The sequence below is a fragment of the Panthera uncia genome, chromosome F1 (genome assembly GCF_023721935.1).
Source record: "Panthera uncia isolate 11264 chromosome F1, Puncia_PCG_1.0, whole genome shotgun sequence".
NCBI lineage: Eukaryota > Metazoa > Chordata > Mammalia > Carnivora > Felidae > Panthera > Panthera uncia.
The window spans coordinates 52,780,789-52,801,234 of record NC_064813.1 but is presented as its reverse complement, the minus strand read 5'-3'; the positions used below and the strand labels follow the sequence as shown (position 1 = coordinate 52,801,234).

General features: G+C 39.2%; 1 protein-coding gene across 2 annotated transcripts in view; it reads left to right on the top strand.

The window, feature by feature from the left end:
• The window catches only part of ESRRG (estrogen related receptor gamma), a 227,763-nt gene that overhangs the window by 58,745 nt on the left and 148,572 nt on the right, over positions 1-20,446 (top strand). For both annotated transcript variants that reach the window (XM_049635220.1, XM_049635219.1), the window contains one exon: positions 12,177-12,293. In XM_049635220.1, the coding sequence (XP_049491177.1) occupies positions 12,177-12,293 (117 nt within the window). The remainder of the gene's footprint in view (positions 1-12,176; positions 12,294-20,446) is intronic.

The window sequence follows — 20,446 nt, the reverse complement described above, 5'->3', positions numbered from 1 at the left end:
TTTTTTTTTTTTTTTTTTTACCTTTTGCCTCCAAAGCATCTTCACTACTCCCAAGGCACCTCCTTGCTTCTGGAACGCCTTCACTGTCCCCCAGAGTCTTCAAACTATGTTTTATATGGGGAACAATTTCAAATTTTATAGATATTTAAAGCAAAAGCCCTCCAACTTCTTCTGCCACTTGTTCCTCTGAGATAGTACCAATTTACTAAGATTTCTTTTGTAATATCTGTGCCTAACTTGTAGGAAGCTACTTGACAGAGTTATAAGTAAGAAAGGAAATAATGGGTAATAGATGTTTTGTGTGTGTGGTGGGTTTTTTTTGTTGTTGTTTTTGTTTGTTTGTTTGTTTGTTTTAAATCATTGCTGCCTTTTGTCCATATGTTTTAAGGTCTGGGGCCAAAGAAATTTGCTAAAGAAAGTTTTATTGGAACACAGCCATGCCCATTCTTGTATTGTTAGTGGCTGCTTTTGGGCTTCTGCCAGATTTCTGGGGAGTCATAGTAGAGACCAAATGACCTTCAAAACTGAAATGTTTACTGTCTGGACCGTTAATAAAAAACACTTGTCCACCCTTGCTGTTATATGAAGGAGTGAGAGCTAAACAGGTATCCCCAGCCTTCCCTGCCTCCCCTGGGCCGTAACCACACAGGAAGTCCCCCTCCGTCACTGCTAACTTTTCCCCTATACTCCTCCTTCCTGAAGAAATGCCTGGCACTTTTCTGCAATCCCTATCATAGCAGACAGTTTAGTACACAGGTTTTATTTCAGAGAGGAAAATCTTTAGGTACAAACACCACATGTTAGGAAACTTTCGTGGTCCTCCCTTGGGCTTTCCTTGTTTTACTCTAACTCCACTTGGCAGTCCTATGTCAGTTCCCTGATCTTTGGGGTAATTAGTTATTACTATCCTTTTTTTTTTTTTAAGATTATTTATTTATTTTGAGAGAGAGAGGGAGAGCGAGCGAGCATGAGTGTGAGCAGGGGGAGGGGCAGAGAAAGAGGATAGAGAGAATCCCAAGCAGGTTCCAAGTTTTCAGCCCAATGCGGGGCTCGATCTCACAAACTATGAGATCATGACCTGAGCTGAAATCAAGAGTGAGACACTTAACCAATGGAGCCACCCAGGTACCCTGATTACTGTCTTTTGAATATTTGTTTGCTTTTACTTCTCATAATGTGCCTGTGATTTGGACATCAGGTCTATGCCTGTTGGCTTTCTTGCAACAGGCCAGAAGAAATTCTCTGCCAGGCATTTCCTCACTTCTGCACTGAGAACCAGCACCTGGCCACTTGTAGAGCCCCTTTAGCTTTTCTGCATCCTGAATCCCTTCCCTGCATATAATTACAATGTTGTAATTATTGTTGAGAATCGGTGCTCATTCTGGTTCAGGCCTTGAGTTACATGATCTCATTTGATTTTCATAGCAACACCATAAAGGTGTCCATTGGTATGATCCATCTTTCACCCCTGAAGAAAGAAACTTGAAATTTAAAAGCTTTCCTTGACTCCTGTAGAAAATGGTGGAACAATCACTTGAACCCCGTTTGACTCCTATCTTATCTTGTAACCATTGTTGTACTGCCTCCTGCAGTTTAAGGTCAGATCAGTTACCATCACTGTGTCCAGCAGATTTCCCCAAATCTGTGCCAACTTTGGAGGACACAGATAGATGCTTGTTGAATGCATCAACTTGATCTTGAAAGAAGTAAGTCTCTAATACCAATATTATCTCTTTTCTGACAAAGTTCTTGGCACATTGATGGCACTCAAGAACAGAAACATTTAAGGACAGTATTAGGAAAAGATGTGCTTGTGTTTACTTGTTGAAGGTACAAGGAGAGTCTTTGGATTGGTATGAAGTCAATTTCCTATATAAGAGTCAGTTGGGGCACCTGGCTGACTCAGTTGGAAAATCATGCAACTCTTGATCTTGGGGTTGTGAGTTCGAGCCCCACGTTGGGTAGAGAGATTACTTAAAAAAATTTTTTTTGTAATTAAAAAAAAAGAATCAGTTGCTTTGTCACATAGGCTATGATCCTAATGCCTCCATGTTTGTCACATGGACTTCCTGTACCGTTTGATGACTGCCACTGTAAAATGTACCTTTCTATTAAAAAATAGTGAATGCCTTAGATTTTATTAGCATTTTTTTCTTTCACCTAAAGTATTTTGTTAAACCACTTTTTAGTCATATGTTTTAAAAAACAGATACGAAAATTCATCAAAGTTCAAAACATGTAGGTAGAGACAGAACATGTAAAAGTTGCTGTGGAATACTGAGCACAGCAAATTTGGGGGTTATGGTTGCCTCAGCTATCATCTTTCTTATGGCAGTGGTCATCTCTGAGCTCTTTTATAAATACTTCTGTGACACCATCCCTACTCTGTAGGAGCTTAGAAACTGAGATGCAGTGGCTACACACGTCACACAGGGTATGCATTCTACACTAGGGAAGAAGAGTTGCCTTTTCCAAGAAGATGTCATCGCATCAAAACTAAAAAACATTGCATTTCTGGTTACCTTGGATGAGAGATATTTGTATTCTCTATCATCTTCATCAGCGAGCGTGTTTTTTATTAGATACTGATTATTCCTTTTTAAAATGCCTTTCAGAACACACTCTCCCGAGTGTGGATTACTTTTCTCTCCTATCATGAACAATAGCATTATTTTGGGATCTTTAAAATGCATTGTTTACAACCTGACACCTGTTGCTTTGGTGACATGGTCTGTTTGGTTTCTGTGGAATTAAACTGTCCGCAAACCGTAGTGGTACAGAGACAAGTAGAGGGATTTCTTTTTGAGGTGTTGAGAGATTCCATTCCCCAAAAGCAACCCTATCCTCTCCCACAGCTGCCCTTGTACCATAAGTCTGACAACAGCAAAAGACAATGCCAAGATCCACCCCTATCTTACGATTCTAAGGCATCAAAATTTCCTTTCCAACCAGCAACAATAGCAACAACAACTACACAAAGCACACTCTCAGAAGATAGGAGTTTCATTTTTTATTTCTTTTCGAACAATACTCCATTACTTTTAGAAGATTGGAGTCAGGCAGCATTGCATCATAGTTAAGAGCACGGACTTTCTTTCAGTGCCTTAATTCTCTCATCTGCCAAATGGTGTTCATATCTGTAAAACACATAAAATAGTGCCTGACACCCTTTGTGTTTATTATAGGTATTGATATGCAGATTTTAATGGGCGAATTTAGGGAGCATTGGACTGGATGTCAGGATATTTGAGTTTTAGTCTTTTTTTTTTTTTTGTAATTAATTAATCCATATCCTTGTCAAGAGGGTCCAGTGAATAGAAATTAATCAGTACATATTTACCTGTATGTGGTCTCTAACACAAGGAGGCTGAACCAGCTAACGTTAAGTTCTCCTCAAAGTCTAATATCCTTTAATTTTGTGTTGCCTAATGCCAAATGATACGTTATTAGCAGTTTCCTATTAGTTTTATTTTGTCTCATTGACTGTACTTAGCTTTTTTTAAAGAATAATTTGGGGCTAAATATTAAAATGAAGGAATGAGGAATAGGATCACTAAAAATCAAGTCAACAGGTAATGGGTGGCTTCCTGTGGGTCATTGACTTGACTACACGTTCTTTGGACACAGGGGATTCCAAGGGTTGTAAGTTCCTGTCCTTAAGGAATATACAATTGGAACAGGAAGTAGGTGATCCAGTAGACACAAATAATAAAGGATGTTGAGTTCTTTTTTTATTTTATTTTATTTTATTTTTTTAGTTTATTTTTTGAGAGAGAGAGAGAACAGAGCCTGATGTGGGGCTCAAACTCATGACCATTAGATCATGGCTTGAGCTGAAATCAAGAGGCAGATTCTTTTTTTTTTTTTTTTTCAATATATGAAATTTATTGTCAAATTGGTTTCCATACAACACCCAGTGCTCATCCCAAAAGGTGCCCTCCTCAATACCCATCACCCACCCTCCCCTCCCTCCCACCCCCATCAACCCTCAGTTTGTTCTCAGTAAGAGGCAGATTCTTAAGCAACTGAATCACCCTGGTGCCCCAAAGTATGCTGAGTTCTAAGAGAATGACCCACGTGAAGACAAATGTGAGATGAACCAGTTACACCCATAAGGACTCAGTCTTGTGGGCTCTGGGAAAACTTCATGGAAGACGTGGTAAAAGAGGCACGTGAAGAGGGCCAGCAGAAAAGATAATGCTGCTTTCTAGGAATTTGGACTAATTCAGTGTGCGTGTCAGACAAGGGTGGGCTCGGGATAGATAGGCATAGAAATTGACGTGAGGCTCTGGGAAGGGATAAGGCTGGTGGGATTTGGAAGAGCTTTGCAAATCCTTTACCCTTGATTATAATCAGATTACACCCACTGATGTGCAGTTTATGAGCCCCAGCATAGTGACAGGAAGTGCTCACAAGGAGATATGGTTGATATCTCAGAAATTCGCTTCTTAGACAATTTGGTGCTTTAAAAAAAATGACTTGAGTTCTTCTTCTTCTTCCTTTCTTCCTATTATCTGTAAAATATAGCCATGTACACTAGAGTTGTTGGCAAGGCAAAATTTTCTTTCAGCTTCTCTGGGTGAATGACATATTCATTTTTACACTTTTGCATAAATGTGAGGAAGGTTGTTTTATAATATTTCCAAATTCCAGATTTAGGTCTTAAGAGCAAAAGTATTTAGTAACTGATGAAATCCTACAGTGTCTCTCCCTTTTGTTCTCAGAAGGGTGAACAACGTGATCTATGGTTTTAATACCTATATTACATGTAATTCTTACAGTGTTATAAAGTACACGTGATTATTCCTCCTATATATTTTAGTAATCTGACAGGAGTAAAGGTAAAGTAACTAGTTAAGTCCACACAGCTAGTAAATGGCAGAGCTAATTTGGACCTTCATCTGCCATTTCTTTTCTTCCCCTTCTCTCTCCTCCTCTGCTTTCACTCATTTATTTTGAGATGTCTTCCTAAACCCTGTGCAGGGTAGTATGTTATAGACATGCAATGGGCGTCCAGTAATTTCTTCCACCTTTTCTTTGAGATGAGCATGCCCAGTGCCTCATGTTTAGTCACTGATTGTGAAATTTATGTTATAAAGGAATGTCCATGTTTACGGACTTGGTAGAAGCTGAGGTAGGCTATGTTTTGTTTCACCTGGGAAAAAAATCAAGGCTGAATAATTTCCCCCCACTTGACAAAACTGTTTTCTTGTGGGTCTATTTTTTATTTAATTCAACAGGTCAATACAATCTTGTGGTTGGCTGTATCGTACAGAGAGGTGGTGGATGCCCACTGTGGGTTCAGTGGCCCACCCAGTATGGCTCGCCGGAAGATGAAACCAGAGCATGTCAGTCTATAGTCAGTCGACGTTGCTCAGGGTTTATGAGCCTACCTGCTTATGGGCTTCTTTCTGATCTTTTTTTTTCCCTTAAGGACAAACCGTCATCTCTTCTCAAGTGGGAGGTAGGCCTGAGCTTCAAGGTGAAAATGCAGTAGTCTGTGCCTGAATATACTAGTATGGCTCTTGTGTACTATGTCTGTGATTATTGGAATTTAATCCTATAGAATCTGAAGAGCCAAATATCAAAAGACCTTTGCTCTACCCGCTTATTTTCCACCTCATTTTTTTAAGAGGATAGAGGGGCAGCAAAAAGGCAAAGAACGTGAGGCTTTGGCATAACCCTATACATGAAATTGCTTTGATAAGAGCTGGGCATGACTGTTAACTGGATGTGACACCCTCTCCTCCCGTCTCAGTAGGCCACAGCCTCCATTTCACAGGTGATCTGCCATCCCTTTGGGAATCTGACATGGCCATTCCTTATAATACCTTTGGGCATCCTCTTTTAGAACTTGAGGCAGGTTCTCAAAATACCATCAGTGATCTAGAGATCTTTGAAATTTGAAGGTAAATTTAAAATTTAATACTGAGCACATATCATTTGCCATCATGTCTTGCGATAAGGAAGCAGTCAGATGTTTTGGGTGAATACGGATGAAATGTAATTTGACGCCCCCCCCCCCCCTTATAGCTTGTAAAGTGACTTTAGTGGCATTTCTAAAGGGAGCTTCAAAAAGTATTCAGAGCAATCCTTTGGGAACAGGTATAATGTCTCTGGGTAACTTTGAAGTCTAACTTGGGATTCTTTGAAAAAATTTAAAAAGTGTGTACATTGATGTACAGATATGTAATAAATTATTCCATATTATATAATCCTACTTATAGCTAATATTTCAATTTCAGGTGGAAGGGGCAGAAAATAGGAAAAAGGAAGCATTAAAAACAAGAAAGAAAAGAAAAGGAGAGAAAGGAAAGGTGTTTTGCTGTATGGAAAAACTTTTACTATTATACACTAGAGGGTTTTCTTTCATTTTTGAATGTTTTTGGTCATTTAAAACAAAAATACTATGGATTATTGGCTGCATGTTTTTAATGCTCTGTAATTGTGTACTAAGGCAAATCCCATTATTTTAAAATTACTTAATACTGGAAAACAATTGGATAAACCCCACTTGGAGCGCCCTGTGGGTCATCTCAAGCCATTTGGTTCTGTTAATAAAATTAAAACAATTGGGGGAAATATACAGATGCTTTCAAAGTGGCTTTACAATTATGATGTCTGTATGTAGGAAAAAGAGGATAACTCTTAGGAACTGCATGAAGCCAAATGCATCATTACTGTGTTTGAGTGATGTGGGTTGGGAGTAAGGATTTGACATATATTTTTATTTTGAGATGCCATGCTAATTTACATCATTCAGCCCTTTCACTGCCAAACTGTAAAAGTCCATTAAGTGACTGAAAGGAATATACAAATTATCCACTGGCACTCCAGGCTGGAGTTTTACATACACCCTGTTATTCTATCCGCCAGCTAGCTGCAAGATTCTATTAAGCAGTAAGTGAGAAAATTATATTGCCTACAAACTAATTGTACAAAAGACTCTGAAATAAGTAATCAGAGCCCAGGACTTTCTGAAAAGCTGCCAGGAGATATTATAAATTGCTCTATCATTCTTGTCAGCCTGGTTTAAAACCCAAAGCTTCCATGTTGATTTGGTTCCCTCTGCAACAGAGCTCACTTCCCCAGCTATTGACAAAACTGGGAAAATTCCAGTCGTGTCCTCAGTCGGTGCCCAATTCAGTCCCCGGTGCCATCTAACAAATGTGTCCCAGAAAATAGCAAGCTATAATCCAAGAAAACTCCGTGTCTGAAATGAGAATCCTAGCTTGTGAACAATAACTTCTGCCTCCTCCCGAATGACTGTCCTGTGTTAACATTCCAGGTACCCACAGTTGCTACTGGAAATATTTTTACCTGCTTTCCACTTTTCGCGAATCGAAGGAAAACAAGTGCCCCGTAGAGGTCACGTGGTCTACTGGGAGTAATGTCTTTGAGCCATTACCAAAATAGATGTAGCATTATTACCCAGGTGCTTGGGGCAGCACATTTTTAGGATAAAAATGCCTTTAAAAAAATTATTGCATTGAAAAAGCACCAGGGAAGGTATTTCAAGGACAGAATCTGTGTAGACTCTAACACGGATCAAAGACTTTATTGGGTGGGTGATCATAGCCAACAACAACGAACTAAAACTCGATGGGAGGGCTTTGAAATTAGAGAGGTATCCCTCCAGCACATAAGTTCTTTAGAATAATGTTGATTTGTTTTTCAAGATATAAACTGGTGTTACTTAGTGAAATCAAGGTTATCACTCATATATGTCAAGACTAATTTATTGAAATTTGGCTGAAGGATACCTGATTCATCATTAACAATTTCTGTACACTTAAGCTGAAAATATATCATTTGTGCAAACACTCAGGACCACTATATTTTCTATCCATTCACAGTGAAATTTTTACAAAAATGTTTTGTTGCCTATAGCTTTGGGAAGATACTTCTACCACGGCGTAGTTACGTATTCATTTTTCACAGTATAGTTTGGTCATTCGCTCCTAGTCTCAGAATTCATTGACTTTCTTAGGCATGATCTCTGCATTTGTGGGAGTGTGTGTGTTTGCACGTGCATGCTAATACTGAATCCAGAACCATTGCCCCCTACACCAAATTGTATTGTTATTTGCTTACAAGTCTTATCTCCTCTGTAAGACTGTGGACTTCTCAAGAGCAGGAACTACCTCTTTCTGTTCCAGCCCATCACATGATACAAAATTGCAGGCTCATTGATGAGCATCAAGGATCCAAGAATGAATAAGACAGATCTCCTCCCTCAAAGTTCATCCTAAGGCACTATTAAAAATTTCTCTGCCTTTACATTTCTTTTTGTCATTGAGGAACTATGGAATATAATGGTTAGAAAGGAAACTAGAGTACTTCTTTATATATGATCTAAAATTCTCATGTGGTAATTTTATAATTTCCCTTCTGTTTTTTGAAGAAATTTAAAAATCTTTACACAATCATCCTTAGAAGGGTCATAAATCATAGATTTAGCTACTCTTGTTGAATCACTCCTAAATATTTTCTCCAGTGTGTTCAATAAGTACTATAACAAGGTAAAAGTTAACCCTTTTAGTGTCATCTGTCTGTATTTTCATGTTTTATTTTCCTTTCATTCTTATTCTATTCATATCAAGATGCTCTTTTATTTCCTTTAAAGCCTCTTACAGTTTTTTTTTTTTCTTTTCACACTTTGTTCCCTAGCAGCTTTTGTATATTTTTGGTTTTCCCCTCAATGATCTCTTCTTGTTTTGCCTTGCATTTCATTTTTCTCAAAGCCACTTTTCAAGGTTTTAAAAAATTAACTAAGTTTCTGAATACTGTTTTTTGGTTCGTGGAATGATTTTCCTAGTGTCCTTTAAAATTTTTTTTTTAATGTTTATTTATTTTTGAGAGAAAGAGACAGAGAGAGACAGAGCTGGGGAGGAACAGAGAGAGAGGGAGACACAGAATCCGAAACAGGCTCCAGGCTCTGAGCTGTCAGCACAGGGCCCGAAGCGGGGCTCGAACTCACAAACCGCGAGATCATGACCTGAGCCGAAGCCAGACACTCAACTGACTGAGCCACCCAGGCGCCCCAGATTTTCTTAGTGTTCTTAACATTGCCTCCTGATGAGATGTCTAGCTCTTGACCTTGTGGGCATTACTACATTATAGCACCATAATTAGTGTTCAAAGCAATGACCTTGAGGAATCAAGAAAATATAAGCTTTCTAAGCATATTATTTTACTTATTTACTACTTTTTCGTGGAAGATTTTTCTACTGTGTAAGAAATGGTCCTTGCCTCCAGGATCTTACCATCTAATGGGTAATATGCATGCAAAAAAGGTATGACAAAATATGGCATGTCTGTAGGTGATGAGAGTACGTGAAAAGATATGAGAACCAAGAAGTCATTTTCTGCTATGATGGTCTGAGAGGTTTTCATGAAAGATTTGAATGGAATTTGAGTTGAACATTGAGACTTGGAAGTAATTTTAAGAAGAAAAGAGGGGCAAAGATAGATCATTCTCAGAGGGAAGTCTGAAGGACACAGGAAAAGAATAAATTGAAATGGCTGCATCAGAAAGTTCACATAAGGTAATAATTGTAATATTGCTGGAGAAGTAGGCAGGAGTTTTATTGGAATGGGGATTTTGTTTGCTAATCTAATATTTTGTATTTAATTCAAGAGGCCATAGAAATCTAGTGATTTTTTAAAAATTTTTTTAAAATTAAAAAAAAATTTTTTTAACGTTTATTTATTTTTGAGACAGAGAGAGACAGAGCATGAACAGGGGAGGGGCAGAGAGAGGGGGAGACACAGAATCGGAAGCAGGCTCCAGGCTCTGAGCTGTCAGCACAGAGCCCGACGCGGGGCTCGAACTCACAGACTGTGAGATCATGACCTGAGCTGAAGTCGGACGCTCAACCGACTGAGCCACCCAGGCGCCCCTAGTGATTTTTTTTTAATTAGGGTACCGACGTACCCAAAGAAGTCCTAGGAAGAGGTATGCAGCATGGATTACAGGGGGACAGCATGGAGGCAAAATGCCCAGTTAGGAGATCACGCCCACAGTCCACATGTGAGCTCACACGTGCCTGACTTAGGTTCCTGTCAGAAGTGTGTTCTTGTGGAGGATGAGGATAGAATTTTCAGATGAAGAGGAACTGGTTGGAAATGAAAGATGATTTTTTTGTGGGGGCGGGGAGGGGAATGGTGGGTCACCCTGGTAGAAGTTCCCAGCATTGAGTTCAAAGTGCGGGTCATGCTTTGATATTGGAAAGTGAACAAAGGTAGGACTTGATACTGAATCTTTAGGCAAAAACAGGGCAAGAAATGCTGTTTGGAAACCATTTTTCCTCCCTAATAGTTATTGTTCAGCTCTTTCTAAGAAAGCAAAGACAGAGTTTCTTTTTAATAAGTATAGGAAGAGGTATGTAGAGTGAAAGAATCTGGTAGTAGAATACTAATTAATCCCTAGGAAATTACTAGCAATACTCCCTGGATGCAAAAGAAATTTCCAGTGATGGTTAAAGGAGCACAGCAGTGAAAAATGGTTCATCTAAAGTTCAGATCCTAAATCCTTTTATTCTCAGCCGTGACCCAGCCAGTCTGGTTCCTTTGACTTATCCTCAGTTTCCTGGGTATTAGTAATATCTCTGAAGATGATGGTGTGTGCCTTTGTTGATGCAATTAATATTACTCTTATTATTGAATCTCTTATGTTAAAAAGTAGTTGCTTTTATTACTATAAATGCCCTGAGTTAGAATGCTAATTTAGTCAAACAGTTTTGATAGGCTTATCTCCAGTTATAGTACACAGCTTTTTAAAAAATTTTTTTAGTCATGCATACTTAACCAATTTTCAGTAGTTATAAGTGGTTAGGTGTTACTTCCTGTTGAATTAGCAGTTGCTGAGTAGTTGAGTCTTTGTACAATCCTGCAATCCACTAATGTGATATTTAATGAGGAGACATCAGTCTGGAGAAAGGTAGTCAATATAAATCAGTGTTTACAAAGTGTGATTAACTCTGAAATATTTCATCAATGCTGTGGTCCCAGGCAGACTCTATGCTAATTACTAGAATCTGCGCATGTTTCAGGGGACTTGGATGGACCCTGAGTATTGCAAACACGGAGCAGCAAAATTGCAATTATGCTCGGACCGTCTCTGATGACAATTTATGCATTTGGTGTGATGACCTCCCCCTTCCCAAGAGGGCAATAAACAGAATGCATTTTCATTAAGATACTAATGCACTTAATCACAAGGGGAAAGGGTTAGGAAGCAAGGAAAGACCTTCAAGCACTATGTGACAGAGCTGATACGGGAGAGAGGCTTTATTTTAAAGGCAGCTTCTTTGCAAAGCTGTAGGCAGCCCCAGAGCACATCCCACATGCTGTCATTGGCATTAATTGAAAAAATTTCAAGTTAAAGTTTGGATCTTCTTCTGGCTACGTATTTATCACTTCCAGGGTGTAAGTACGACCACAAATAATGTCAACTCTGATATTAACAGTGTAGTTTCGTAGCAGTTTATTTTTATTTATGACACTTTCATGGAGCTTGAGTGTTTGGAATTCATTAATGCAGATAATGTAACAAACATGATGATGACGATGATGGTCATCATCATCCTCTTCCTCCTCCTTTTCAATAAACATTTACAAAGCAGAGAACCATGTTGTGAGGCCTAGTGAGAGCCAAGTCATTTCGGTCCCTGCCCTCTAGGAGCTTATTGTAAGGCCCCAGGTTAGCCTGCTGATAATTTTTCACAGTGGGGTTTGTGCTGTTTAGTGTCAGAAAGACGATAAGCCTGATGCATTGGAGCATTCGTAACCAAAGGAAATCCAGAACTGATGACACGAGAATATGATTTTGACGTTTGTGCTTTTACGGAAATAATCTAGTTTGAAAATTCATTTCGATCCTAAGATTCTGAAAGACTGATGTTTTACACGGGTAGACTGAGCATAGTGTTTTAAAGGCTAACTTTAAACTTAAGCTTTTGAGATCCTTTACCATTTATCTTCCAGTTATTCAGTGCATCTCAAGTGGTTGCTACCGAGCAGACAGCTTCGTGACATTTATGACATCTTCATGAATCTCCTGTGACTTTTTTTGAGGGGAGGGGCAGGATGAATGCGTAGACATTGCCTTTGGGATGCTCACATTTTTCGGGTCTTGCAAATCTAACCGCTTTCCTTCAAACTCTGTGTTTTAGGTAATATAGAATATAGCTGCCCCGCCACGAATGAATGTGAAATCACAAAGCGCAGACGTAAATCCTGCCAGGCTTGCCGCTTCATGAAGTGTTTAAAAGTGGGCATGCTGAAAGAAGGTAAGGCACGTCGTTAGAGGCCCCGCGCTTTAGGGTGGGAATGGGGGAAGGGGTGTGTGCAAGGGGTTACAGAAATGCTAGAGAAATCAGGAAAAGAGGGGGTCACAGTAAGCACCCTGAATCTGATGACAGAATACTTGTTCACGCCTGAGTTTTCTGATGAGTCCTGGCTGACGGCTTGACATCGACAGGAGGGGACAAGGTGGGAAACGTCACATGTGCAGCTAAGCCCACCAGGTATGCTTGGTAGTTCTGGTTCTTTTTACCTTTACAATTTGCAGGAGGTGAAGGTCGAAGGACACCAAGAGGCTAGTCGTTGTCTTTTTGTGTTTCTTCTCCTTTCTAAGTTTGCAGAGAGATCTTTCCTTCCGTCGTTAATTGAGATATAGTTGGCAAATAAAAACTATATATTTAAAATGTATGACTTGATGTTTTGATGTGCATGTGTACTGTGAAATAATCGCCAGAGTCAAGCCAATCAACATAGCCATCATTTCATATTGTTACCACTTTTTAAAATTTTTTTTTAACGTTTATTTATTTTTGAGACAGAGAGAGACAGAGCATGAACGGGGGAGGGGCAGAGAGAGAGGGAGACACAGAATCCGAAACAGGCTCCAGGCTCTTAGCAGTCAGCACAGAGCCTGACGCGGGGCTCGAACTCACGGACCGCGAGATCATGACCTGAGCTGAAGTCGGACGCTTAACCTACTGAGCCACCGAGGCGCCCCACCACTTTTTAAAAAAAATTAATTTTAGGTGTAAAACACTCTTTCTTTTTTTCCAGTCTTCTCTTTTGGACTTATGTTCTTAAGACCTTTACTAGACCACTAAGAACTAATCCCTCATTTGACTAGGAACAGAGAAGACTCTCAAATTCTTCTTCTCATCTTGACTCTCCTCTTCCTCTGGGGGGGGGGGGTGAGGAAAGCTATAAACAGAGGGTGTATAATTGTATAATTAAAGCCTTATGAAAAGGTGATGCAAAATGTATTGTCAAGTAAAAAAATAAAATAAAATAAAGCACAAATCCCCTAGTAGTGGGATTCACCGTATATATGAGTATATTTTTATATACAAATATGTATTTATATTAAATAAAAATTATAAAAAGTTTATCTTAATAATTCATATGAAAATATCTGGAGAGAGAGAAAGGAGAAAGAATGGTAGAAGGGAGATATGCTTTGTGGTAGGGTGCACATGGGGAAGTAGAAGGAGGGACAAATAAAGATTGGGGACAGTGTGGCACTGTAAATCCAGTGAGGAGGGGTATTTTCCCTTTTCACCATATAGCCTTTGGCACTATTAGGATTTTTCACAGTTAGTATATTTTGTATTTATAATGCCCTTGCTAAATATGTATTAAGTTTCTCCAGAGTGCCAGGCATCATTCTAGACTGCAGTGGTACAACAGTGAGCAAGTCGGGTATGATTGCTCTTGCTAGAGAAAACTTAAGTGGAAATGCCAATGGGACAGTTTTGACCAGGAAAAACATAAATAAAAACCCAACCATAATGACACTACACACAGGACAAAGAATCTCCCTTTTAGTTAGGATGATGGTGATAGCTCACTTCTTTTGAGGTTGAAAGCTTTATCTTAGCAATTGCCTTAAATCCTGTAAAAGAGTGACAAACAAAACCTACTTCACGGTAAATGGTGAGTAATTGGTGGTCGACTTTTGGTCTTTATGTTGCCGCTTAGTTGAGCTGTAGAGACTCGCACTAAACTTACGCTCATTCAAAAGGGGTAAATTAAGAGTCAGGAGTTGAGGAATCATTTTCAAAGAGCAAATCCATGTATTTAAAGTGCCATAAAAATAATATATCAATTAGCGCTTTGCATTGCTGTGTCCTAGATGTGGCTTTTATTTTCAAAAACTAAAGTACATGGAGATATGTCTCCATTTCCAGGTTGGTAGCATTTTTTGACTGGTTTCACTTTACCCCCATGATTTACTCAACTCTTTGCACTTCCAGGTTTATGGAGGAAGTAAAAAAAATAATAATAAAATTTCCTCTAATTTCCCACGTTGTGGTTTTGAAGCAGGAGCAGTTTTGAAGGGTGGTTAGAGTGACGAGGAAGTGTGAACTGGGTTTAATTAAACATTGTTGGTGAAAAGAAATGGGACAGTGCTTATCTGTAATTCACACCTCTTCAGTTGCCCTTATCAAGCCTTTAGAGGGTCCGTTTTCAAGGGAATTGCTGCTGTTGCTGATATACTTAAATAATAATTTATTTTCCTTTACTTCCTTATGCCCACTTTGATGGGAAAATACCAGTTCTCTAAGCCCCTCCCCCCAAAAGGATGGCTATGAGTAAATATGGAATATTTCTCTTCTTTTGTACTTAAAAATGCAGTGAAATATTGTATTACACCCTGCATATAAATGCACAATTATGTTTGGCCATCTCCTTGGCTCAAGACTGGCCTCCTCAGCCTGGAGAGAATGATACTGTCTTAAATGTATCTTTATAGATGGAGAGGGATTTCAGTCCCGTGCAGTATGTCAGAGATCATGATGTAGTAAATCTATTCAAATGTAAACCTGTTCAATTCAATTACCAGTCCATAATAAAATTTGCTGCTACAACCCCCGTGTTGACCACAGCAGTCCATACAGGCTGATGGCACAGCAGGTCTGGAAATTGACAGACAAAATCTATTTAAACAAAAAACAACATTAGTTCTAGAATCTGAAATGAAATCAGATTTCAACAGCTTTGATGGGAACCTTCTTTCCTTTACCGGGTATTTTTATGCAACCAGCCAAATACATCTTAGATAAAGTGCTGCCTGAGGGAAATAAAGAAGTTTTCATTAAAAGGGTGGTTTAGAGAAAAATGAAACTTTCACTCACTTCAACACAATGGGTTGTTTGAACCGGGTTTATTCACTGGTATTTCTGCTAATGATTTCGGGTGCCAATGGGAAGTGACGGCTTAGAGTGTAAACAACCCCAATTGCGTCACGGTTGTGCGCGATTAAATTCTTAGAAGATACGCCTTCTCCTTAGCCAGCGCCAGAATTATGTCTGAATGAACTACTTGATTTTAACGTTAGAATTTTTGAGTCAAAAAGTTGTTATAGTTCGAAACAAAGAATTTGTTGTGTGGAGCAAATAACAAAGTGTCACAACATAAGAACAAAACAAAACCCCAAACTTCAAGAAGTACAGTTAAAAAATGAAAGTTTGTTCAAATCCAAATGGTTGTGCCTTTCCACATCCTGGAAAATCCCCTTTTCTTTTCCGGGCTCCAGTTGGCTAGTAAGCCTCACGAATGATGGGCCAGCATTACTTTGTCAGCATTATACCATACTGTATGTCAGAGAAGACCCATCTATTACAAGATATCTGGTCCCAACATTCCCTTTTCATTTTTTTTCAGGTATTGCGTATTTGAAGGAAAAAAACAAGAACTAATCAAAGTGCACCTATAAATCTGGTCAAGATTTATTTTTATTTTGATCTCTCTCCTTGGTTATTTAAAGGCTATTGTAGGACACGCTGGTTCAGTTTACTCTCTGTCAGTGGCCAACAGAGACATTTTATGAAAGCAATAATTATTTTATTTAGGTATAACATTCACTGATCGAAGGATTAAAGGGCTTTTTGCTGTTTATTGGTATGATGGGTTTCACCTTGGCGACTCAAGTATTTTTCTTGGACTCTTGCACACGAGAGCAAGGCACCCACAGTCATACACAGCGTGATATTCCCCAGCCAGGCCAGCGTGCATGACAAAGTATAGATGAATCACAGAAGCATGGGGGACCAGTTTAGCTATTTCATGCCAAAAGAGTGTATTTCACTTTGCCTTAAAAAAAAAAAAAAAGATACTTAAGCCTTTCTAATCTTCTATTTCTTTCTTTTTTTAAAATTTTCTTAAAATGTTTTTATTTTTGAGACAGAGCGAGACAGAGCATGAGTGGGGGAGGGGCAGAGAGCGTGGGAGACACAGAATCCGAAGCAGGCTCCAGGCTCCGAGCTGTCAGCACAGAGCCCGATGCGGGGCTCGAACTCACGACCCGAGAGATCATGACCCGAGCCGAAGTGGGACGCTTAACTGGCTGAGCGCCCCAGGCGCCCCTCTAGTCTTCCGTTTCGTCATCTGTAAGATGATGGCAGTAGTAGTATTTGCGAATAAAATGTCGTGAATATCCAATAAGAGACTGCAGGTTAAGTGCTCAGCATGCCACATGATATAGAATAAGGATGAAATCAATATTAGCTCTTGTTGCTGGAAACAGTAAGGGTCAAGCTTCAGGGTGAGGCGGACCTAGATTCAATGCCTGGCTCTGCCACCTCCTGGACCTGAACAAGTTGCACAACCTCTAAGACCTACTGCAGCCTATTTACTTGTGAGCATGGGACTGAAGACAGAATTTACCTTGCTTATGAGGTTTTTGTAAACCCAAGAGAGCTAATTTAGACACAGGGTATGTGGTTGGGGGTGACGCCATGAGCTAGAATCTGGATATATTATACTGACCTCCCGGACTAATACAAATTCATATAAATTTTGTTATTTTTTGGCGATGTCAACGATCTTAGGGGTCCTTTCTGACTTTTTATAGACATACAATAGGTGAAAATTGGTTCCAAAATTTCATAAGGAAATTTAGTTTTTAATATTTACCCTTAGGTCAAGCAAAGCAAGACAACAGCATAAAAAGGAAAAAAGGGACTTCAACCCAAGCAGTTTTCACCACCAACAACATAGGTAAAGTGGTTGAGATGAAGAAAGGAGGGCTCATTCCTCTATCAGAGAAAATGGACAAATAACCCATATTTTAAAATGTGCATGAAGAAATAGAAGAATTCCTTTAATGTACTCATAGGTACATTAAATTTTACTAAGGGAATTTTGATAACAGAGCATCGTGGAAAAAATTCAGAGGATAGAAATAAGTTTTAGCACACCTCCATAAATATTAACTGAACTTCTCTCGCGTGTCTGGTAAAATACCACGCTTTAGCTTTTAATTGTGATTTTTCCACTACCTAGCATAGTGATTTTGGGGAAGTCCATTCAGCTCTGTGTCTATTTCCATATGCCCAGGGGAGCAGTTAGACTGCATTCTTTCTCATCCCTTCTCTTCTGATATTAGTTGTATTTAGAAAATGATATAATGGGAGCACCTGAGTGGCTCCATTGGTTAAGGGCCCAACTCTTGATCTCAGCTCAGGTCTTGATCTCGGGGGGTGAGTTCAAGCCCCCCATTGGGCTCCACGCTGGGGCTGAAGCCTACTTAAAAAAAGCGAAAAAGAAAATGATACGATGTGCATAGAAACATGACACCAGTATAGGACACAAAGGTACTTGTAATTATTATGATGATGACAATATCTGTGAGTACCAACCCATAGGAACTATGATTTGTAGATCTGGCTAGTAAGTGGTGCCCTTTTATAAATTTTGTCTTAACTGGATAATTCTTTGGATGCTTTTCATCTTTCTGAAAAAGAGGAAGTAGGTTATTTTTGCCACAGTTGATAGGAATGAGAGGGGAAGGAACCATGGAACAATTAATAGATATTTCAATACTCAGGATCTGAAGTCTTGTTTATGCATTTTTGCCTATGTTTGAAAAACTTTCCCTCTGTATTTTCTCACAATCCTACCATCTCTCGTCAATATATTGAAGTGCAGTAGAGTTTTATTTCTGTGAGCATCTGAAATCTTCCCACAGATTGCTATATTACTACCAGTCAGATTTATTTGAAGTTTGGTTGGTACATTTTTAACATAAAAATACTGACATAAACAGGAGAGGAGAAGAGCAGGTTTATATAATTTTAGATGACTTCTAAATACTTCCTCATGGGGAAAAATGAGTCATTAAAACTAATAACATACTTATATATTTTATGGATAGACACATTTGCTTTCCTTATTTGATTTGACATTTTGAAAGAAAGTTTCTATTGCAGAAGTGCTTAATATTTCCTCTACTTTTTAAAGTCTACCAAATACAAACATCAAGAGTCCAGGTAGGCAGTTTAAAGGATGTGTCTGAATTGTGAGTCTGTCTCTTTAGGATACAGTCAAAGCAGAGGATGGGAATAGGTGTGTTGGAATAAGTCACCGTTCAGTGTGGAAAGGGCACAGGATATTAAGGTTCCATTATCACCTTAAAGCCTCACCCAGCAGGACCCTGAGTGTGAGATTCTCATTAATCAGATGAGGAATCCAAGGCTCAGAGAGTTTCAGTGACTTACTCAATGGCCCATTGCAGGTAGAGTAGGAATGGGATGAAAAGTCAGGTACGTCACCTTTCAGGCTCTGTATCTCTATCAAGCTTTGTTGCAGTCTTGGCCAAACGGGGTGTTACTGCTCCAGCCTCGGGTTGATTGTCCACACTCTCGGCACAGTGGGCTGGTACTGGTGCCAGATATCACTCGGGGGGAGGAGAGATGGGGAAGAGTCCTGGTACTCCCAGGAAGTGGCAGAGTTTGTGGGTTCAACAAGGGGTTTGTGCCTAAGGTATAAGTGACATTCATGAAGAGGGGACTTTTCCTTAGGATTCTGATCTCAGGAAACCAAGCTCTTCTCACTTGGGGTTTGATGAGGCCAGGAAGACGCAGATAGTGGTGGGGATCGGTCCAGAAGAGATCTTTACGGAATACCTGAGCAGCTAGAGTGTTGGGTTAATTGTGAGTTGGAAGAAGCATTGTGTACCAGAAGCTGTGGAGGTCACAATGTCACAGCTTAAGACCCCGTGTGGAACAACATGCTTAGGTCCCTGTGTTTTGGTTAGGCTGAGTTAGTGTCTGCCTCTGGATACGAGGTCCCCAGGGAAAGAAGTTAACTTCAAACCATTGGAGGATCTAGAAGTATCTTTTATTTTTATTCCTGGGTGGATCTTAAGGGGGTCCTGTCGTCTATACCCTGCTGAAATATCGGCTTGACAAATCATTGCCAGCCTCTCTAGAATGGAAGGCCCTCATCTTTTGCTCTGACTCACGAATTAATAGGGCTGACCTAATGTTTAGGAAGCCTTTGGGTGGAAGAAATGTAGTAATTTCTCTTCTTCTCCATTCAAAGTTTCTTTATCCAGAGGCCCTATTAATTCTGAGCTATCTCATCATAATTTATCGGGTATACTTCCTATTTCCACTTTTCAGTTTAGAGAAGGCATTGTGTGTGTGGGTATGGGTGTGTAGGTGTGGTGTGTGTGTACACATATGCGTATATAAGAGAACACAAAATATAGTATTCATTTAGTTGCCATGTATTCATTTAGTTGCCATTATATCTCTTCAGTCAGTTGTCTTGAGCCCCCAGGATATAAAGAAAAATTATCCCAGAACTGTTTTGCCACAACCACAGCTTGTGTCTTGATTTATATATGGCAGTGGGAACTCTGAGAGTCTTCTGGGTTTACCCTATCAGCAGGATAGCAAAGAGCAACTTACTTGTCTAATTACCCTTCTGTTTCATATCCTCCATTTTAATAAAATGTTCATTTAAAGGGTGTAGTGTTTTCGAGGTAGGTTCTCTTTAAAAAATAGAAAGCTACTCAGGTCATTTAGTAACAAGCTGATTTGTTTTTGCTTACTTAAAGAACCTGCTTAGTGAAATTTATCCTAACAAAATATCTTTTGTAAAAACCCTCTGAAGAAGACATTGCCAAGGTGATTTTTTTTTTTTCCTCAAGTCTAATATCATTATGCTGCCAAGTCGAAAACAGAAATTATTGGTAGGGAAATTTGGGTTCCTACTGCCTTCAAAAAGCAGAACAAAGAAAAGGAGAAAGCTTTAATGGTATTCAAGGAAAATATTTCTGTGTTAGATGACAGTTAATAGAACTGCATTGACCTCACTGGTATTTCTTGCACTCTCTGTTGTAATATTATCCTAAGAAGCTCCCTCATTAATGCAGAGTATTGAACAAAACTCCCAAGTTATAATATAAGCAATAGCGAAGAGCACCTTCTTTGTGAGCTTTGTCCTGACATTAAGCCATTTGGGAATATATTTAAGTGCCACAAAAAGTTATTTCATGTACAGATACTGCATTGCCAGATGGTGATTTTTTGGTCATGCTTTGTTGATAAGAAACTTGAGCAGTCTGTCTCAAAATTAATAGCAAAGCTTTTGCAGGTAAGAGTAATAACATAATTCTTGAGAGCTTAATATGCAT